The 14,914-nt window shown below is 41.6% G+C and overlaps 3 protein-coding genes and 1 long non-coding RNA gene across 30 annotated transcripts in view; 1 reads left to right on the forward strand and 3 right to left on the reverse strand.

Moving 5' to 3' along the window:
* LOC121719407 (NACHT, LRR and PYD domains-containing protein 3-like) overlaps window positions 1-2,567 on the reverse strand; it is an 851,137-nt gene extending 848,570 nt beyond the window's left edge. The window contains exon 1 of the mRNA XM_042105004.1: window positions 2,451-2,567. The gene's annotated coding sequence lies outside the window, so the exon portion shown is untranslated. The remainder of the gene's footprint in view (window positions 1-2,450) is intronic.
* LOC121719377 (NACHT, LRR and PYD domains-containing protein 12-like) overlaps window positions 1-11,426 on the reverse strand; it is a 732,803-nt gene extending 721,377 nt beyond the window's left edge. For all 26 annotated transcript variants that reach the window (XM_042104909.1, XM_042104896.1, XM_042104897.1 and 23 more), the window contains exons 1-3: window positions 11,296-11,426; window positions 2,451-2,719; window positions 1,278-1,382 (exon numbers count right to left, since the gene is read on the reverse strand). In XM_042104909.1, the coding sequence (XP_041960843.1) occupies window positions 1,278-1,382; window positions 2,451-2,710 (365 nt within the window). In that variant the 5' untranslated portion in view covers window positions 2,711-2,719; window positions 11,296-11,426. The remainder of the gene's footprint in view (window positions 1-1,277; window positions 1,383-2,450; window positions 2,720-11,295) is intronic.
* The window catches only part of tspan34 (tetraspanin 34), a 52,535-nt gene continuing 46,757 nt past the window's right edge, over window positions 9,137-14,914 (forward strand). The window contains exons 1-3 of one of the 2 annotated variants that reach the window (XM_042105370.1): window positions 9,137-9,222; window positions 9,405-9,466; window positions 9,599-9,662. The gene's annotated coding sequence lies outside the window, so the exon portion shown is untranslated. Of the gene's footprint in view, window positions 9,223-9,261; window positions 9,467-9,598; window positions 9,663-14,914 lie in introns of those variants that run through there. The other variant, XM_042105371.1, reaches the window with a different exon arrangement.
* On the reverse strand, window positions 13,428-13,924 carry LOC121719696. The gene is made up of 3 exons (XR_006034307.1): window positions 13,867-13,924; window positions 13,602-13,726; window positions 13,428-13,487 (listed from the first exon to the last, which is right to left on the reverse strand). It is a non-coding gene; the product is annotated as an uncharacterized LOC121719696 (long non-coding RNA).

The raw sequence follows: 14,914 nt of genomic DNA on the forward strand, positions 1-14,914 counted from the left end.
AAGTACCTGTGTGTTCACCTGAACAATAAGCTGGACTGGTCTAAGGACTGGTCATCTCGGCTGCTGACAGGATGAAACTGAACTGAAACTTATTAAGAGGGCTAGTGCTGTTCTGGGATGTCAGCTTGACCCAATAGAGATCGTGTGGGGAGAGCAGGATGGTGGCAAAGCTGACATCTATGCTGGGTAATGAGCACCACCCAATGCATGCCACTCTGACAACACTGAGCAGCTGTTTCAGTGACATGCTGCTACACCCTGTGTGGATAAAAGAGAGACATTGCCGGCCCTTCCTACCTACTGCTGTTAGACTGTCCAATAAGCACCACCCCAATAGAACTCAAGGCACTTTAGAAATAGAGCTATTTTACTCTGTTTATCCCAACATCATGTTTTTATTTAGTCCACTTTATACTGTATTGTGCTTATAAGCTGGGGCATTTTGTTTTTTTGTGTGTAGGCTATACGGGTTGAAAATATATAGGCACGCTGTTTAATTTCCCTATTTTGTCAATTGGCTAGTCTATATTATCAAACGCATTTCCTTTGAAAAAGCAATCTGGTCAACACATCGAGGCAGTAACTCTGCTGACACTAACAGTCTTCGTGGCTATGTCCTGTCGACCTTAAATGCTCCTGTCTCTAAATACTGTAGGCACAGTGCTAGGCCTACTTGCACTAGACTACAGTACTTCAGTAAACCCAGACCGGTTGTGGCATCAGTTTAGCTTTTAAAAACGCAACAGTGTAGCGTGAGAGGGAGAGTGCCTGTTCTGGGATGGGGAGAGTGCCTGTTGTGGGATGGGAGACGAGTTCCCATTGTGAGCGCACTCTACGACCAGCGGCATCGTTAGTAGCATATTTTTTTTTTATTTACCCCAGCAATCAGTACAAATACGCATTATTAAATACAACAATTCAGCAAGATAGATTTGGCCAAAGGTGGGCCCCCATTGCGGTCGTGGGCCCAGAGCAAAATTTCTCCTTTGGGAGACAATTAAAGGACTATCTTATTTTATCTGATCTTATCTTATCTTATCTTATCTAATAATAATTATTTTTACTGTAAGGTAATAACCCCCCCCCCCCCCCTCCTTCCCCCAAGGGCCACTTGAACTTGTAATTTCCTGGTAAAATTAAGTGTCCCACTCAGCTCACTGTTGCTTTTGTTATGGGATCGGAAGCCACAAGCTCCAGCATTCACTTTGTGTGTGTGTGTGTGTGTGTGTGTGTGTGTGTGTGTGTGTGTGTGTGTGTGTGTACATGTCTGAACTCACTTTAGTCCTGATGGGACTGGTCCACTACTGAAGGTAGGATGCTCAGGCATGGAATTCATGGACACACCGCTGGGCACTGGAGATGGAGGTCTCTGTGTCTGTGGTCTGCAAACACAAAGACACAATGCATCAAATCAACATTAATAGTTGAATGTGTACCCAGTCAATGTTACAAACCCACCCCACCCAATGCAAATTCATTATAAATGCATTTAAATGATTCACTTAAATACATACAACATAATATTCATAAGAGTACTGGGGAAATAATGTTGTGTATATAGTATAGTGTGTGTGTATGTGTGTGTGTGTGTGTGTGTGTGTGTGTGTGTGTGTGTGTGTGTGTGTGTGTGTGTGTGCGCGCGCCCAGATTGGCTATTCGGGATCTTCGGGAGGATTCCTGGTGGGCTGTGGACATTTTGGGCCTGTCTGAATATCGTGAACTTAAGTGTAGCCTATTGTTTCCGAAATTCTTTTACTCCACCCTCACGGCACTACAGCCTGGCCTGTGCAGTTGCAGCCCCGCAATGGCTGTTTCCGAAATATTATCAACGTAGCACTCGCAAAATCTGTTCAAAAGTTGCAACCAAGTCTATATCTGCAATAATTTAGGGGAGTAAATGAGCGGCCCCTCCTCCAGTGGCATGAGTGGTACGGCCCTGACGATCTCTTATGTGGGCAGGGGAGACGTGTAGTAGGCCTAATAATAATTAATTTGACTGTAAGGTAGTAACCCCAGATCTCAAAAGCTTGAAAATAAAATATCATTACAATGTGTGTTGGGTCCTCCTTACACGGAAGATCTAACATTCAATTTCAGTGAGCAAGATGCACCCACCCCGAAAGGGCTGCTGGACCTTGTAATTTCCCAGTAAAATTAAGTGTATTAACTCTGGCCCTGTGTGTGTGTGTATATTCATAAGAGTACTGGAGAAATACCATTGTGTATGGTGTGTGTGTGTGTGTGAGTGTGTATGGTGTGTATGTGTGTGTGTGTGTATGTGTATGGTGTGTGTGTGTGTGTGTGTGCGAGTGTGTGTGTATGGTGTGTGTGTGTGTGTGTGTGTGTGTGTGTGTGTGTGTGTGTGTGTGTGTGTGTGCGTGTGTGTGTGTGTGTGTGTGTGTGCGAGTGTGTGTGTGTGTGTGTGTGTACACGAGTTGTGTACTGTATACCTCTCTAGTTTGTCTACAAGGTTGTTGAGGTTCATCTTCCTCAGGATGGTCAGAGTCATTTTCACTGAGCCTTCCTCCCCATAGGCGTTCTTCATCATAGAGGCAACGTCTGTAGCATCCTTGCCCTCCAGCTTTCCTCTGGGGATGGGCTCAAACCCCTCCACCGTCCTCTCAGACAGGTACGTCCTGAACCGCTTCAGCTCTGCAGACTCCAACTCATCCAGAGTTCTGAAGAGCAGGTCCAGAGAGTTCACAGCCATGACGCTCACCTGACATACAGACACATACAGATAGTTGGTCTCTGAGGGGTCAGATCAATACTGATCTCGTATCTCTATATTTATAGATTATTTGTATCAAAGAATATAACAGTTTTAAACGAGGCATATTATGAACAATGCACATATCCATTACATTAATACACAGGATTAGATGTTATAATCCCTTGTGCCAAAATCCAAGGTAAAAACACATTCAGAAGCGCCTATTCAAATGAACTTATAAAGAAGCACGCTAACCACAAATCTGCCAACCAATGGTCACAAACACAAGACAAATGGCCCATCAAACAACAGTATAGTATGCGGCATGTCATTGGGGTTATCAAGTGGGCACCCTCATTCACAGATGTTTCGTTAAGTTAGGCCCACGACACCTCATGAAGGCTTAACAGTGAAACCAGCGTCCTGGAGACACTCCCCTCCATGCTGTCACCATATTACCACATTGAAATATCCAATACCCAAATTGCTCTTAACCAGCCTAGGCATGGTCTACTGTAGGTTGGCTAGGTTGGTCCCTCCCGTTGATGTGGACTGAACCATAACCCTAAAAACCCTAACCAACCACCATCGACCTAAGCACGGTCCGTCACAAACACAAAACAAATGAGCCAGTTAGCTTGCCCCCCAGGAAGGGTATAACTTCTCCTTACCCACAACCATTCGCTTGCTCGTTCTGCTGCCAAGGACATGTTACTAACCACCTGCCTTAGATTTCGTCAGAGGTGGGCACAAATACATCAAAAACTATTTTGTTTCAAATTACAAATACTGGCTCATGAAATGTAACAAAATAAAATACAAAATACTGATGTGAAAAATGCATTTAATTAAAATACAAGTAATTAGTAATTTGGAAATACAAAAATACCCACGCAATAATCATGGTATACTAACAAGGCATATTATTGAAAATGTATCCCCAAAAGACAAGAAATACTATTTTTGATTGGCTGGCAGGGGCTATTAATTCTATACATTGGGGCACCTATGAAGTAGATCTGGTAAAAAATGTAATCACCATCTCATATCAATGTAAACAATGATTGAACTTACAAGCAGGCTTCGCAACAGTGGAATCAACTGTAACAAAGCAAACTACCCACCATCATTTTCCGTAACCAATGAAAGTAGCACAACAAATTGAACAGGTCGGCCTCTTTTTAAACTGAACTACATTTCCCTTGTTGTGCTATACATGCATGCCTACTGGCAACATGGGGGATAAACAGAATAACAACCTATAAGGTGTCCCAATATACAGAATGAATTAACTTGGGAGAGAATTCCACTCCGGGAGGTCTTTGTCTCCGTCTCCTCCGTTATTTTTGCATGTCAGGACACCTCAGTGGATGTTACTCCTTACATAAACCCTTAAAGGTGTAGGTTTTTGAACATTCTAAGTTCCGCAACAATTGAAGGTTCTAAAATTCTATGTTGAATTCAATGAACCCAGATATTCTTTAGAATGTTCATTTCTCAACATTCCCGTCACACCGGTGTGACGGTACTCCTTTAAGGGTTACATAAATCCTCATGGCAAATCCAATTTTAATACAGTCCTGTACTGTTTTAATACTGATCTGTAGTGAGAATGAACATCAGCTATTAGCTACTCAAGGTCATGTGGTCCTAATTCTCCCTCAGTATATTATCTGTATCATTTTACATTTTTAGTCTTGTAGCACTTAACACACCTGACAAATCAAGCTCCTAGTTACTTTTTAATTTCTTTCAACTTCCTGACATGTTCTAAGGGGTTGTAAGTTGTCTACAGGGTGACAAAAACAAACAAATTGGGTTTACACCCATGTTGTTCTTACAGAAGGGTGATCAAATTGACCATTTTGGCTCCCTCAATTGACTTTTCTTTTAATTTTTTTCAACTTTACACATGTTCAGAGGGGATCGTAATAGAAGAAAGTTGGATCTAACACTTTTAAGTTGGTCACAATGTGGCATACCACAGCAAGAAAAATGTAAAATGGATAAACATTTCATGCTTTTCTTCCAAAAAGATAATGAAATGTTTAGGTCAACTTTACAGTTGAATATAGGGAATTGCCCAAGGGATATCTCCAGGCACCCAGCCTATTCTTAAAACCAGATTCACCAAGATTCTGGCCTTTGGCTTTATGATAAGCATTGCCTATTGTCATGGTTATAGTGGGTAGTATATTTAATTGAGTGATGACATTTTGGCTTATTTGAGAAGTATTTAAATAGTTGAAATACTCAGATACAATCCCTCAAATTATTTTGTTACAAACTACATTTAAGTTTTTCCAATCCTGCAAAATACAAATTACAAAATACGCTAAAGTAATTAAATATGTATTTTAAATACATATAATTAAAATACTGCCCATGTCTGGACTTCGTCCACAAATGCCTAATTCAGACAGCAAGCCAATAGCAGACCTAGCCACAAACACTCGTGTGCCGATTTCAATAGGCCTTAATCGTGCACTCCAACCTCGCTTGGCTGCCTCCTCTGCTATTTCAGTGTATTTCGCTATCAGCTCATTGGCCTCTTCCACTCTGTCTTCCCAAGGAACTGTAAGTTCAATGAAGTAAACTATCTTCTCTGAATCCGACCACAGAATTAAGTCATGTCGTAGTTTAGTACTCACTATATGTGGAGGTACCGCCATCATATGTGTCCCTAGCTTGTCTGCAAGGCCCCCAAACATTAACAAGTCAGATTTTCAATTAAAAATATCAGTTGGGAATGATAAAGAGCTGCCTATAAAGCTAGTAGAAAATGTGTTATGTCATACAGACAACATAATTTAGTTGTATAAATAAAATTGTAATCTGTAGTTCTCTGTATTGTCTCAGCTAGCTGGTGGATCAAATATGGCTGACGCTGAATCAAAGGCTGGTGGCTCATGTCCAGTAGCTGTAAAGGAACTTACTGGAAATCAGCACTAGAGAACCACTAAGCCTGAAGTGTAACATGCTCTCTACGTCTACTGAATCACAGCTGAAAATGTATTCATTCAAGCTCTCTATACACATAAAACATTAGACTTTGACAATGGACTATGTCATGTCAAACCTTAGTACGCATTTAAAAGGCAGCAGATTTACAGTTTCGAACAGAGCTATAGTCACATTCAACCTCTGAAACCTCTGGGATGGTTATCTTTATTAAAATCCTGTAGTGTTTGATCCTCCATTGTTTTCAAATCTTGTAGTGTGTGCGTGTTTCCGATCAAAGAGAAGATCATCGGTTGAGATTATCTTTATGTGTGTGATGCCACCCAATTTTAAAATCGTAAAAGATCCTGTAGTTTGAGACAGGTAAGTTTTGCCGAACCATCTGGGGCCCGTAAAGGCTGTTTGTGGGCTGAGAAGTGGGCCCCAACTGGGTAGCCCAGATGGTGCATAGCTAATTTTGTCCTCAGTTTCCATGGTGGCCCTACATGGGTTATCCCAGATGTGCTGATGATGGGCACTTCATGGGTGTCATGTTAGGCCCACATGGGTAAGCCAGGTTTAACCCATCATGGGGCCTACTGTAATATAACCACATGGGTTTAATCTGATTAGGTTGATGGGCCGCTGTGTGAAATCAGCTACCTATAGCACAAGGAAGTTAACATCTCTCCTGTGTTTATTTGAAAAAATAATTTGTTGTACCGGCTGAGTTTTAAGGGTTAAGATAACACCAAGAGCAAATATTGTTTTACAGTGTACTTAAAAAGCATCATCTTTTCAATATGTCCACTTATAATAGGCAAGAATACCTCAACATAATTTAGTGACAAAAGTTTGCCATTATTATTTGTGGTAATCTGAGCACTGGATATGGAAAAACTGTCCTCGACAGACACCCGCACCCCACCCTCCCTGCCCTTTACTACATGGACACAACTACAGCCTACATTTAGCCAGACAATGAGGCAACATGCAAAAGCACATGATTCCAAAATATTAAAGTCAAATTATATAACTCTCAATAATAAGGAGTTTGTTTTACAATGAACCTGCATGGATTGCAACTGACTACAACTGAATATTCTGAAGGGTGCTATATGGAACCACATAGGTTCTTAAGCATGGAACCATTTCACCAACGAAAGGTGGTATTTCAATGCTCATGTTGAGTGATGATAGTGAATTGCTTGTAGGGATTATGGATAAATGATTTTCAGAGTATTGTCAGGATTTCCATTAAGGAGAAGATCATTCTTGAAACAGTAAGGGCATTTTAAAGGGTGCACATACCTCCCTAGTCCCTTCTGGGTGCATTTTAAAGGGTGCACATACCTCCTTAGTCCCTTCTGGACAGCCGTGGCCTACTGGTTAGCACTTCGGGCTTGGAACTGGAGGGTTGTCGGTTCGGACCCCGACCAGTAGGCACGGCTGAAGTGCCCTTGAGCAAGGCACCTAACCGCTCACTGCTCCCCGAGCGCCACTGCTGTTGCAGGCAGCTCACTGCGCCGGGATTAGTGTGTGCTTCACCTCACTGTGTGTACACTGTGTGCTGTGTGTGTTTCACTAATTCACGGATTGGGATAAATGCAGAGACCAAATTTCCCTCAGGGGATCAAAAGAGTATATATACTTATACTTTAAAGGGTGCACATACCTCCCTAGTCCCTTCTGGGTGCATTTTAGAGGGTGCACATACATGTACCTCCCTTCTGGGTGCAAAATTGATTACTTTCTCAATTACCATTAACCTGCCCACTTGGAGGTGTCACAAAGCTTACTTGCATTATGTGTCTGTGTACTTCCTCCTGGGATGGAGTTGATGTTTGCCATATAAGGTGAGGATTCTTGGACCATATATGTTTACTATGTATATAAAAGCTGTAGAAAGTGGAGTAATAGTTGTAAAAAAAAGTTCATATTCACACTGTCAACACTGCACATTTAAATTGTGTACATCTGGTGTTGTACAAGATATTGACAGCACAATGACTTCAAAAAAAGACCAGAAAACAATGTTAAGGCATTTGTGGAGAGTGTTCTTCCTACAGCTCAATGTGAGCTATTTTGTTGCTCTGATTGGTTAGGTCTATCCAATTGAGGGCAGAGGCACTTTCCCCCCTGTATCGGCTGAAACACGCCCATGTCCCAATGGAGCAGTATCTGACTCAAATTCTGACTAGAGTTAAGTATGACGTCAGGCTATAGGCTACAATGAAAGCATTTGGCTGCAAAATCACAGGGTGCTTTACATGAGATATTTTGACTTAATCATGTCTTGAACTGGATGTGTTAGTCTAGTAGCCTATTCTAGCATGGTCATACTGCTTGGTAAAATAGTTTACATTAAAAACCTGTTTTTCTGAAGTGCAATCTAGATGTTAGCCTTAGTAGTAACCTAGTCTAGCTAGTTTGGCCCTATAAATAAGTCAGGGATATGGGCTGGATAAAGGACGACCCTGCCGCTTTATACGCGGATATGGTTAGAGTCTGCCACGGAGTCTGATCAGATCCATCGCAGTGTGCAAGTGGACATCATTCCAGACCCGTTTCGGATTCGCTGCAGTCAGTTACTATCTGGGTAAAGTCTAGAGACATACGCATGGAGCTGTTACTCTTCAAAGAGACACAGCGAATCATTTCAATTGCATCACACGTCGCTAGGTAAATCATCAGCTGCAAGGTTCTTAACAATTCTCTTTCCGCAAAGTTCTTCCGTCATATAGACTACACCTCATTTGTCACGTACAGTAGGATTCATCTTTCACGTCCACAGGAAAACCCCAGACATTTGCACGAGCACATAGTCACATGGCTACATCTTTCAGGTCCACAGGAAAACCACAGACATTTACACAAGCACGTAGTTTTTCTCTGAGTCGAAGAAGAAAGACAGGATTTTGCAGACGCTCTCACAAACTCTAGCCTACCATATGCCCAAAAACATCATCATCTATACCATCAATGTGAATTATGCAATATAGTTGAAATTCTGTAGAATTCAGCACCACGAGTCCACAAATCTCTATAGGATGACATACATGACGGCACCCAAAATGATCATTTGCCATGTAGGCTACATCTCATTTGTCACAGACTACATCTGGTACACAGGAAAACCACAAACATGTGCACAAGCACATGGTCACGTAGGCTACATCTTTCAGGTCCACATGAAAACCACAGACATTTGCACGAGGACATTTTTAAAAGAAAGAACATTGCAGATGCTCTCACAGACTCTACCATATGCCAATAAAATTGACTACTCCATCAATATGATAATACAATATACAATATTGGCCTAATTTAGGGCACAATCCAATCCAGTCAATGTAGCCTTGTCTAAAACAGGTGTGATCAGGTCTGGATCACGACTAATTGCAATCACCTGGGCGTGCGGGCTGGGGGTCATGGGTACGTAACTTCCTTCCTGACAAACACAAAAGAAGCTCTCCCAAATTGTTTGGTACGCAAGTTGCTTGTCGCTGGTCGGTACAAACCGCGCACTTTTGGTTTTGGTTGCGAACAACTCCCTCGCTGTGGTCTGGGTAGGTGGAATGTTTCATGTACTCCTTACACTTTTGATGTGAGTTGTTGCCACTGCCGTAGACCACGAACGTTTGTCTGACATGTAGGTAATAGCATAAAGTGAGAGTTTGTGTTTAGCCACGTAGTTTGAACACGGGGCAGGTGGTTGTAGTGTCGTAACGTTTGGCTCATCTTGCTATAGACTGTCATCTCCTCCCTACTCCTGTTTCCCTGTGACTACCAATGCGAATGCTGGACGTGGAGGTAGGCCTCTTACAATAGCAACATTGCAATAGCTATGGTCAAACACTCAACTAATGTGAGCAGACTAAGTTAGCTATACGGGCCAAACAACAGCATGTAGCGTCTGTAATTTTCGCTCCCTTGTTTTTATAGCTGACACACTTCCCTCCTCTGCTCCTGTTCCCCTGGGCTAGCTCGCATTGTGGAAAAGGCCGAGGTAGGCATTGTTTATTGTTCTAACAGTGCAACGGTCCTATTTTAAATATGTATCTGGTACAATGTTTTCTTTTTTTACATGTCGCTTGACTTATGAACAATTAGACTTCATAAAAACTGTTGTGTATTGTTATGAAATGCGACATAACCATGGACCAGGGTGTTAAACGTTTCTCTCTGTTGTAGATCACAGCTGGCTGTCTATTACAGTTTGACCACTGTTTTCCCCCATTAGAGTTTCTTTTGGTATTAGTCAGTGTTAACCTAACAGCACGTCAAAGTTGGTTGTACAGTATGCTTGTTTGTGTTGGTTTATTTTCTTTGTGTGGTATGCTTGTCTGAGTGTGATACACTGGTGCATTTACACTGTTTGCCAGGGTCTGTTACACGACCAGGTGTAGTGCTGTTGCCATCCCTGAGCTCATATTAGCAGCTAGTTAGCGATTTCAGACTGTTACTCCGAGGCTATTGAGACTTATTCTTCCCCCCGGCAGTATTAGTTTTTAATGGGTTCTTGTAACCCCTGACTTAGCTTATCCACACGGGAGACTGTTACTCCTGGGGCATAGGGGTCTATCTATGCCCCAGGTGGTATTAGTTCATATTGAGTTCTTTGTGACTCCCAACCTAGTTTCTCCACACAGTAGACTGTTACTCTTGGGCCATAGGGGTCTAGGTCCCAGGTAGTATTAGTTCATTATAGCTTCTGCTATTCATTGTAGCTGTATCGGTAGCACTCCACTGGCGCTGAATAGCGTGGTTGTCTTGTTTTTGTTTTGTCTTGTATTGTTTCCTTTATTGAATGCCCCTCCTTCCCCCTGTTTGCTAGTATGGCCTGCTAGGTCTATTAGGTCACACAGTTAAGGTACTCTAGGACTGCCGCCTTCCCCTAGTTTGCGGTGAGGGCACATTCTAGTGGTTGAGCGTGTACTGAACACCTATTTATACTCGTGTGGGTTGTATTTAGAAAGCTTGAGTGTTACACTTGTGTTTGTGTGTGTGTATGGCCATAGATCACTTTTGGGGCTGGGCAGCCGTCCGAGGGTTACTGTACCTGTGTTAATTCAGGCCGTGTAGCAGCCACCAATCCACTGGGCATTTCATTTATGATTATGTGTATTATATTTTGTTTTCTTTGATTATTTCGTATTGTGTATTCTGATTTTGTTTTTTTTATCGGATTTACCTACTGTACACCCCTGCCATCCATTTTAAACGAAGAAAAGAAATAATAAATATAACATTGTTTATACTACTGCCTCTGTCCTCATCCATTTAGTTGGATAAACCTGAGGGCCCTGTCACACAGGCAAGGCTAAAAATGGGGAACGCCTGGACTTAAAAACATCAAGCCTTCATCCTCTCTCTCAAACGTTTCCCTGTCGAGATTTCCCAGACTCTATTTACGTCGTGAATGAGCTGATTGTAAAAACAAGGACCTCTGATAAGATATCCAGATATTGTGCACTTGATCGCACCGTTCCCTTTCATTTTCACCATTAATGTATTTCATTTCCGGTAGGCAAAAAACGCAAGTTAGATGGGTGCGGTAGTCGTATTTTATCTTAGTATCCTAACATAAGGCAATATGTTATGAAGCAGCACAAACAAACTGTATCTATAGATCTACTCACCACGAAATAGGTTCCTCTAGTGAAATATCAAGTTTCAAAGACGTCTACATCCAACAAAGCCTGTCTGTCCGCCACGTCTCAACAAAGTGTTGATATTGATAACTGTAGGGATTCAACCTTTCACTTTCGATTCGAGTTGTCAGTTATAGCCTAGTAGGCGTCTGTGGTCAGGATGACAGAAGCGCAGATTAGGGGATCCGTTCATGTAGAATTTTTTCATTTGAAATTCAATTGAGAATCCAAAATGAAAAAATGAAGAAAGAAAGACTTTATTTAATTATTTGTTGTGATGCAAACGTTTGTTTTTCAGACTTTACTTAACGTGCAAAAGTATTTTTTGTATAGCAAAAGTCAGCCACTGATGGCCATTTTGGTGCACAAAGCAGAACTGCTATACATCTGGATTCGGCCCGTGGGCCGTACACAGCAAAAGGACTCCGCCGCGGAGGTATGACGACTTCCGGAACGGACCCGCGAAACGGACCCGTATCGGAGTCCAGATGCTCTCAGGAACGGATCCGCTACGAAGGCGGATCGCGGACCCGCCGTGGCTCCGCACTGCATCCACTCCGCATCCGCGATTAAAACCTTACCTCCGCGGCGGGTCCGTTTGGGATCCGCAAATTGATACATACATCCGCCGCGGACCCGCAACGGACTCAAAGGCTCATCTGGCCCGGGTCCGTTTTGGACCCGTTTATCTCATTTTCAAAATTCCTTCTGTTCTTGCTGTAGGATAAAACTAGGCAACTATAGGATAAAAGTAAAACTATCACTAGGCCTAGCCTAGGCTACTACAGCAATATAGGCCTACGATTAATCTGCATTGCCTCGTATTTTAACTTAACAATACTGTCAATAAACCTAACAGAAAAGGTTTAAGTCAAGACATCAATTTACTGTACAAACGTGATCACTACTCAATGGAAATATAAAATGGACATTTATGGAAAGTTACAGGTTATAAGCTATTCTGTTTTTGTTAAGTAGCCTACATTGCCTAGGCTACTTTACATTCATTTTGTGGTCAAAACCTAATTTAGTGCTTTATAGGCCTAGGTCAGTGCAGACATGAAATATTTTATCTAATAGGCTACAACTTCAATGAAATACTGCGCTATGCACAGCTAAAATATCAGAAAATGAATAACTGGTGAATGACAAGAAGTTAAATAAAAAGATTGTTTAATGCTTATTTCTCCTATTACTCCATTTGTGTGGATGGAGGCGGAACACATCTCCTCGTTGCCCGATCCACCGCCGGTTGAAACACCTGATTGCGTGTTTGGTGACCTCAGTGTCCGTGGCAGACCGTGTCACCATGTTTTTCCTCACAGCACCTGTAATCAAACAGACAGATATGTTTATGTTTATGGTATGTAGCATCCAAAGCCAAGTATGTTTACACAATACAATATATGAGATAGGTATTAAGGAGATTAAATTTAAAAAGAAACATGACTTACAAAGCTCCTCTGTTCGCTGCATGTTGAGGGCTGGTGTGGGGGTGGAGGGAGTTGAGGAGGGACTGCCGTTCCTGGCCCATAGTGAGGTGGGCGGTGTGCGAGAGGGGGAACATTTTTTTATTAAATGGTAGTATTAAATTGTAAAATTGTATTAAATTGTAAAAAATTGTATTAAATCTGTTAACCATGACTGATAATACACATGGGGCCTTTCTATTCACTAATATTTCAGAGATCAGTCCCTACCTTGAGTAACTCTCCGTATGTTAAATGCAGGTGCAGGGAGTTGAGGTGGTGAAGAGTGTTGCGGTCCTGCCCCATGGTGAGGTGCTAAGGGAGATAAATGGTTGTGATCTGTTAACCATGGTAACCATGGCAAACAAAAACAAATCTCTGGTCATGCTGGACATGAATTTGTATGTTTCAATATTTTGGTATGCACTATCTATATCAACTCCATGAATGGATTGACATTGAAATCAATGTGTTTCAATACAATCTGATAATAATGAATTAACTTTTCAGGCAATATTGCATGAATGCAGATGTTTTAACTGACAAAATATTTGGCTGAGATTTTGAAAGTAATGGAGTGACTACTGCTGTGTTAATATAGATGGGGCCACTGTATTCAATATTATTTCAGAGATCAGTCTTTACCTTAACAGTTTTCTCCAGGTTGAGGGGTAGTGACTCGGCTGCCTGGCACTCGGCGAGATGGTGGAGCTGGAGGAATAGATACAAAGAGAGGGGAATGTCTTTAGCACTAAGAATGTTAACCATATCTCTAATATTAATATTATGATTTAGTTATTTCAATGTTAAGAGATTATTACTTACTTTGCCAGTGCAATTGGCTTGGGCTTGAGGCTTCAACTGATATACCAGGCGAGTTGGAAGGTACTTCAGAGATGCAGCCACCATTTTCTGGCTCTTCACTGTCATCAGAGTCCCCGAAACGATGGCTGTTACATAACGATATCATTATGGTTATTGCAATCCCAAAATTTCCAAATATACATATAGTACAAGCATCTCTGGTCTATTTTGGAATGCTACGGGAATGTGTTCACATTACATTTTAACAACCCAGAAAGTATCTTACTTGATCAAGCAAACCCAACAGAGGCAATCGTAACGTTAGATGCTAGAATCCAGCCGATAAAAGTTGACGCTGCAGAACAAACAAAATAGAAGATGGGGACCAAGTTCCATACAGTTAAGTTACGTTAGCATAATAAATCACAAACCGATGCCAATAGTTGTCTGAACCGACTTAAACAGTGATTAAAATGCCGAGGCTTTCATTACAAAGATGGCAGATAGACACTAAAGTTACGTATGAGACCAAACTTGGCAAAATGCAAACGTTAATGCACAGCTAGCTAGAGGCTAGGGCTAAACCATTATCAGTGAGTCAACATGCTAAAGTTGTAGGTAGCTATCATAGCAGAGTGCTTCACTGACTTCATTGACTGAAATACCAGTGCCAATATCACCTTAATCAAGGTTTGCATCGCAAACGTGATTTCAATATATGTATAGCACTAATAGACATTAGCAATAACTTATGCAATTGCGCCTAGCAGCATGCTAGCTAGCAGCTATATGCCGCTAGCATAGTAGCACTATATGGACAACAGCGACACATTAAAACAGACAAGATCAGACTAATGTTAAATAACAATGTGTGTTTTTTAAATCACACTACCATAACATATTCTGCCGAAATTGCTATCCCATTTTAAACCAGATAGGCTACAGACTCATATGAGCATCACAGCTAACAATAACATTAACTTTGCACAAACTGTTGCACAAAATGACAAACGTCTCTGGTTGCACTAACGTTAACGTTAGTCCTAATATCAAACAACGTCATTACAATTAATAAACATGATGATTATAAAACCACAAAGGCCAATGTTTAGCTATTGTGAATGTCGCAATATATTAATAAATATCACTTACTCGAGAGGGTTCAGCGCAACCGTGTCCCAGCAAAGAAAATATCCACTAGTATGACCAAAGATCCTTGATTACTAGCAAGATAGAGCAACGTAATTCGTTACTATGGGAGCAAAAAGGGACAGTTCCGGTCTGCATAAGTGGGAGTGTCACCCTACGTCACTAAATAAACTTTCTCTCTTAAT

This window comes from Alosa sapidissima, chromosome 9 (assembly GCF_018492685.1).
Source record: "Alosa sapidissima isolate fAloSap1 chromosome 9, fAloSap1.pri, whole genome shotgun sequence".
Classification (NCBI taxonomy): domain Eukaryota; kingdom Metazoa; phylum Chordata; class Actinopteri; order Clupeiformes; family Clupeidae; genus Alosa; species Alosa sapidissima.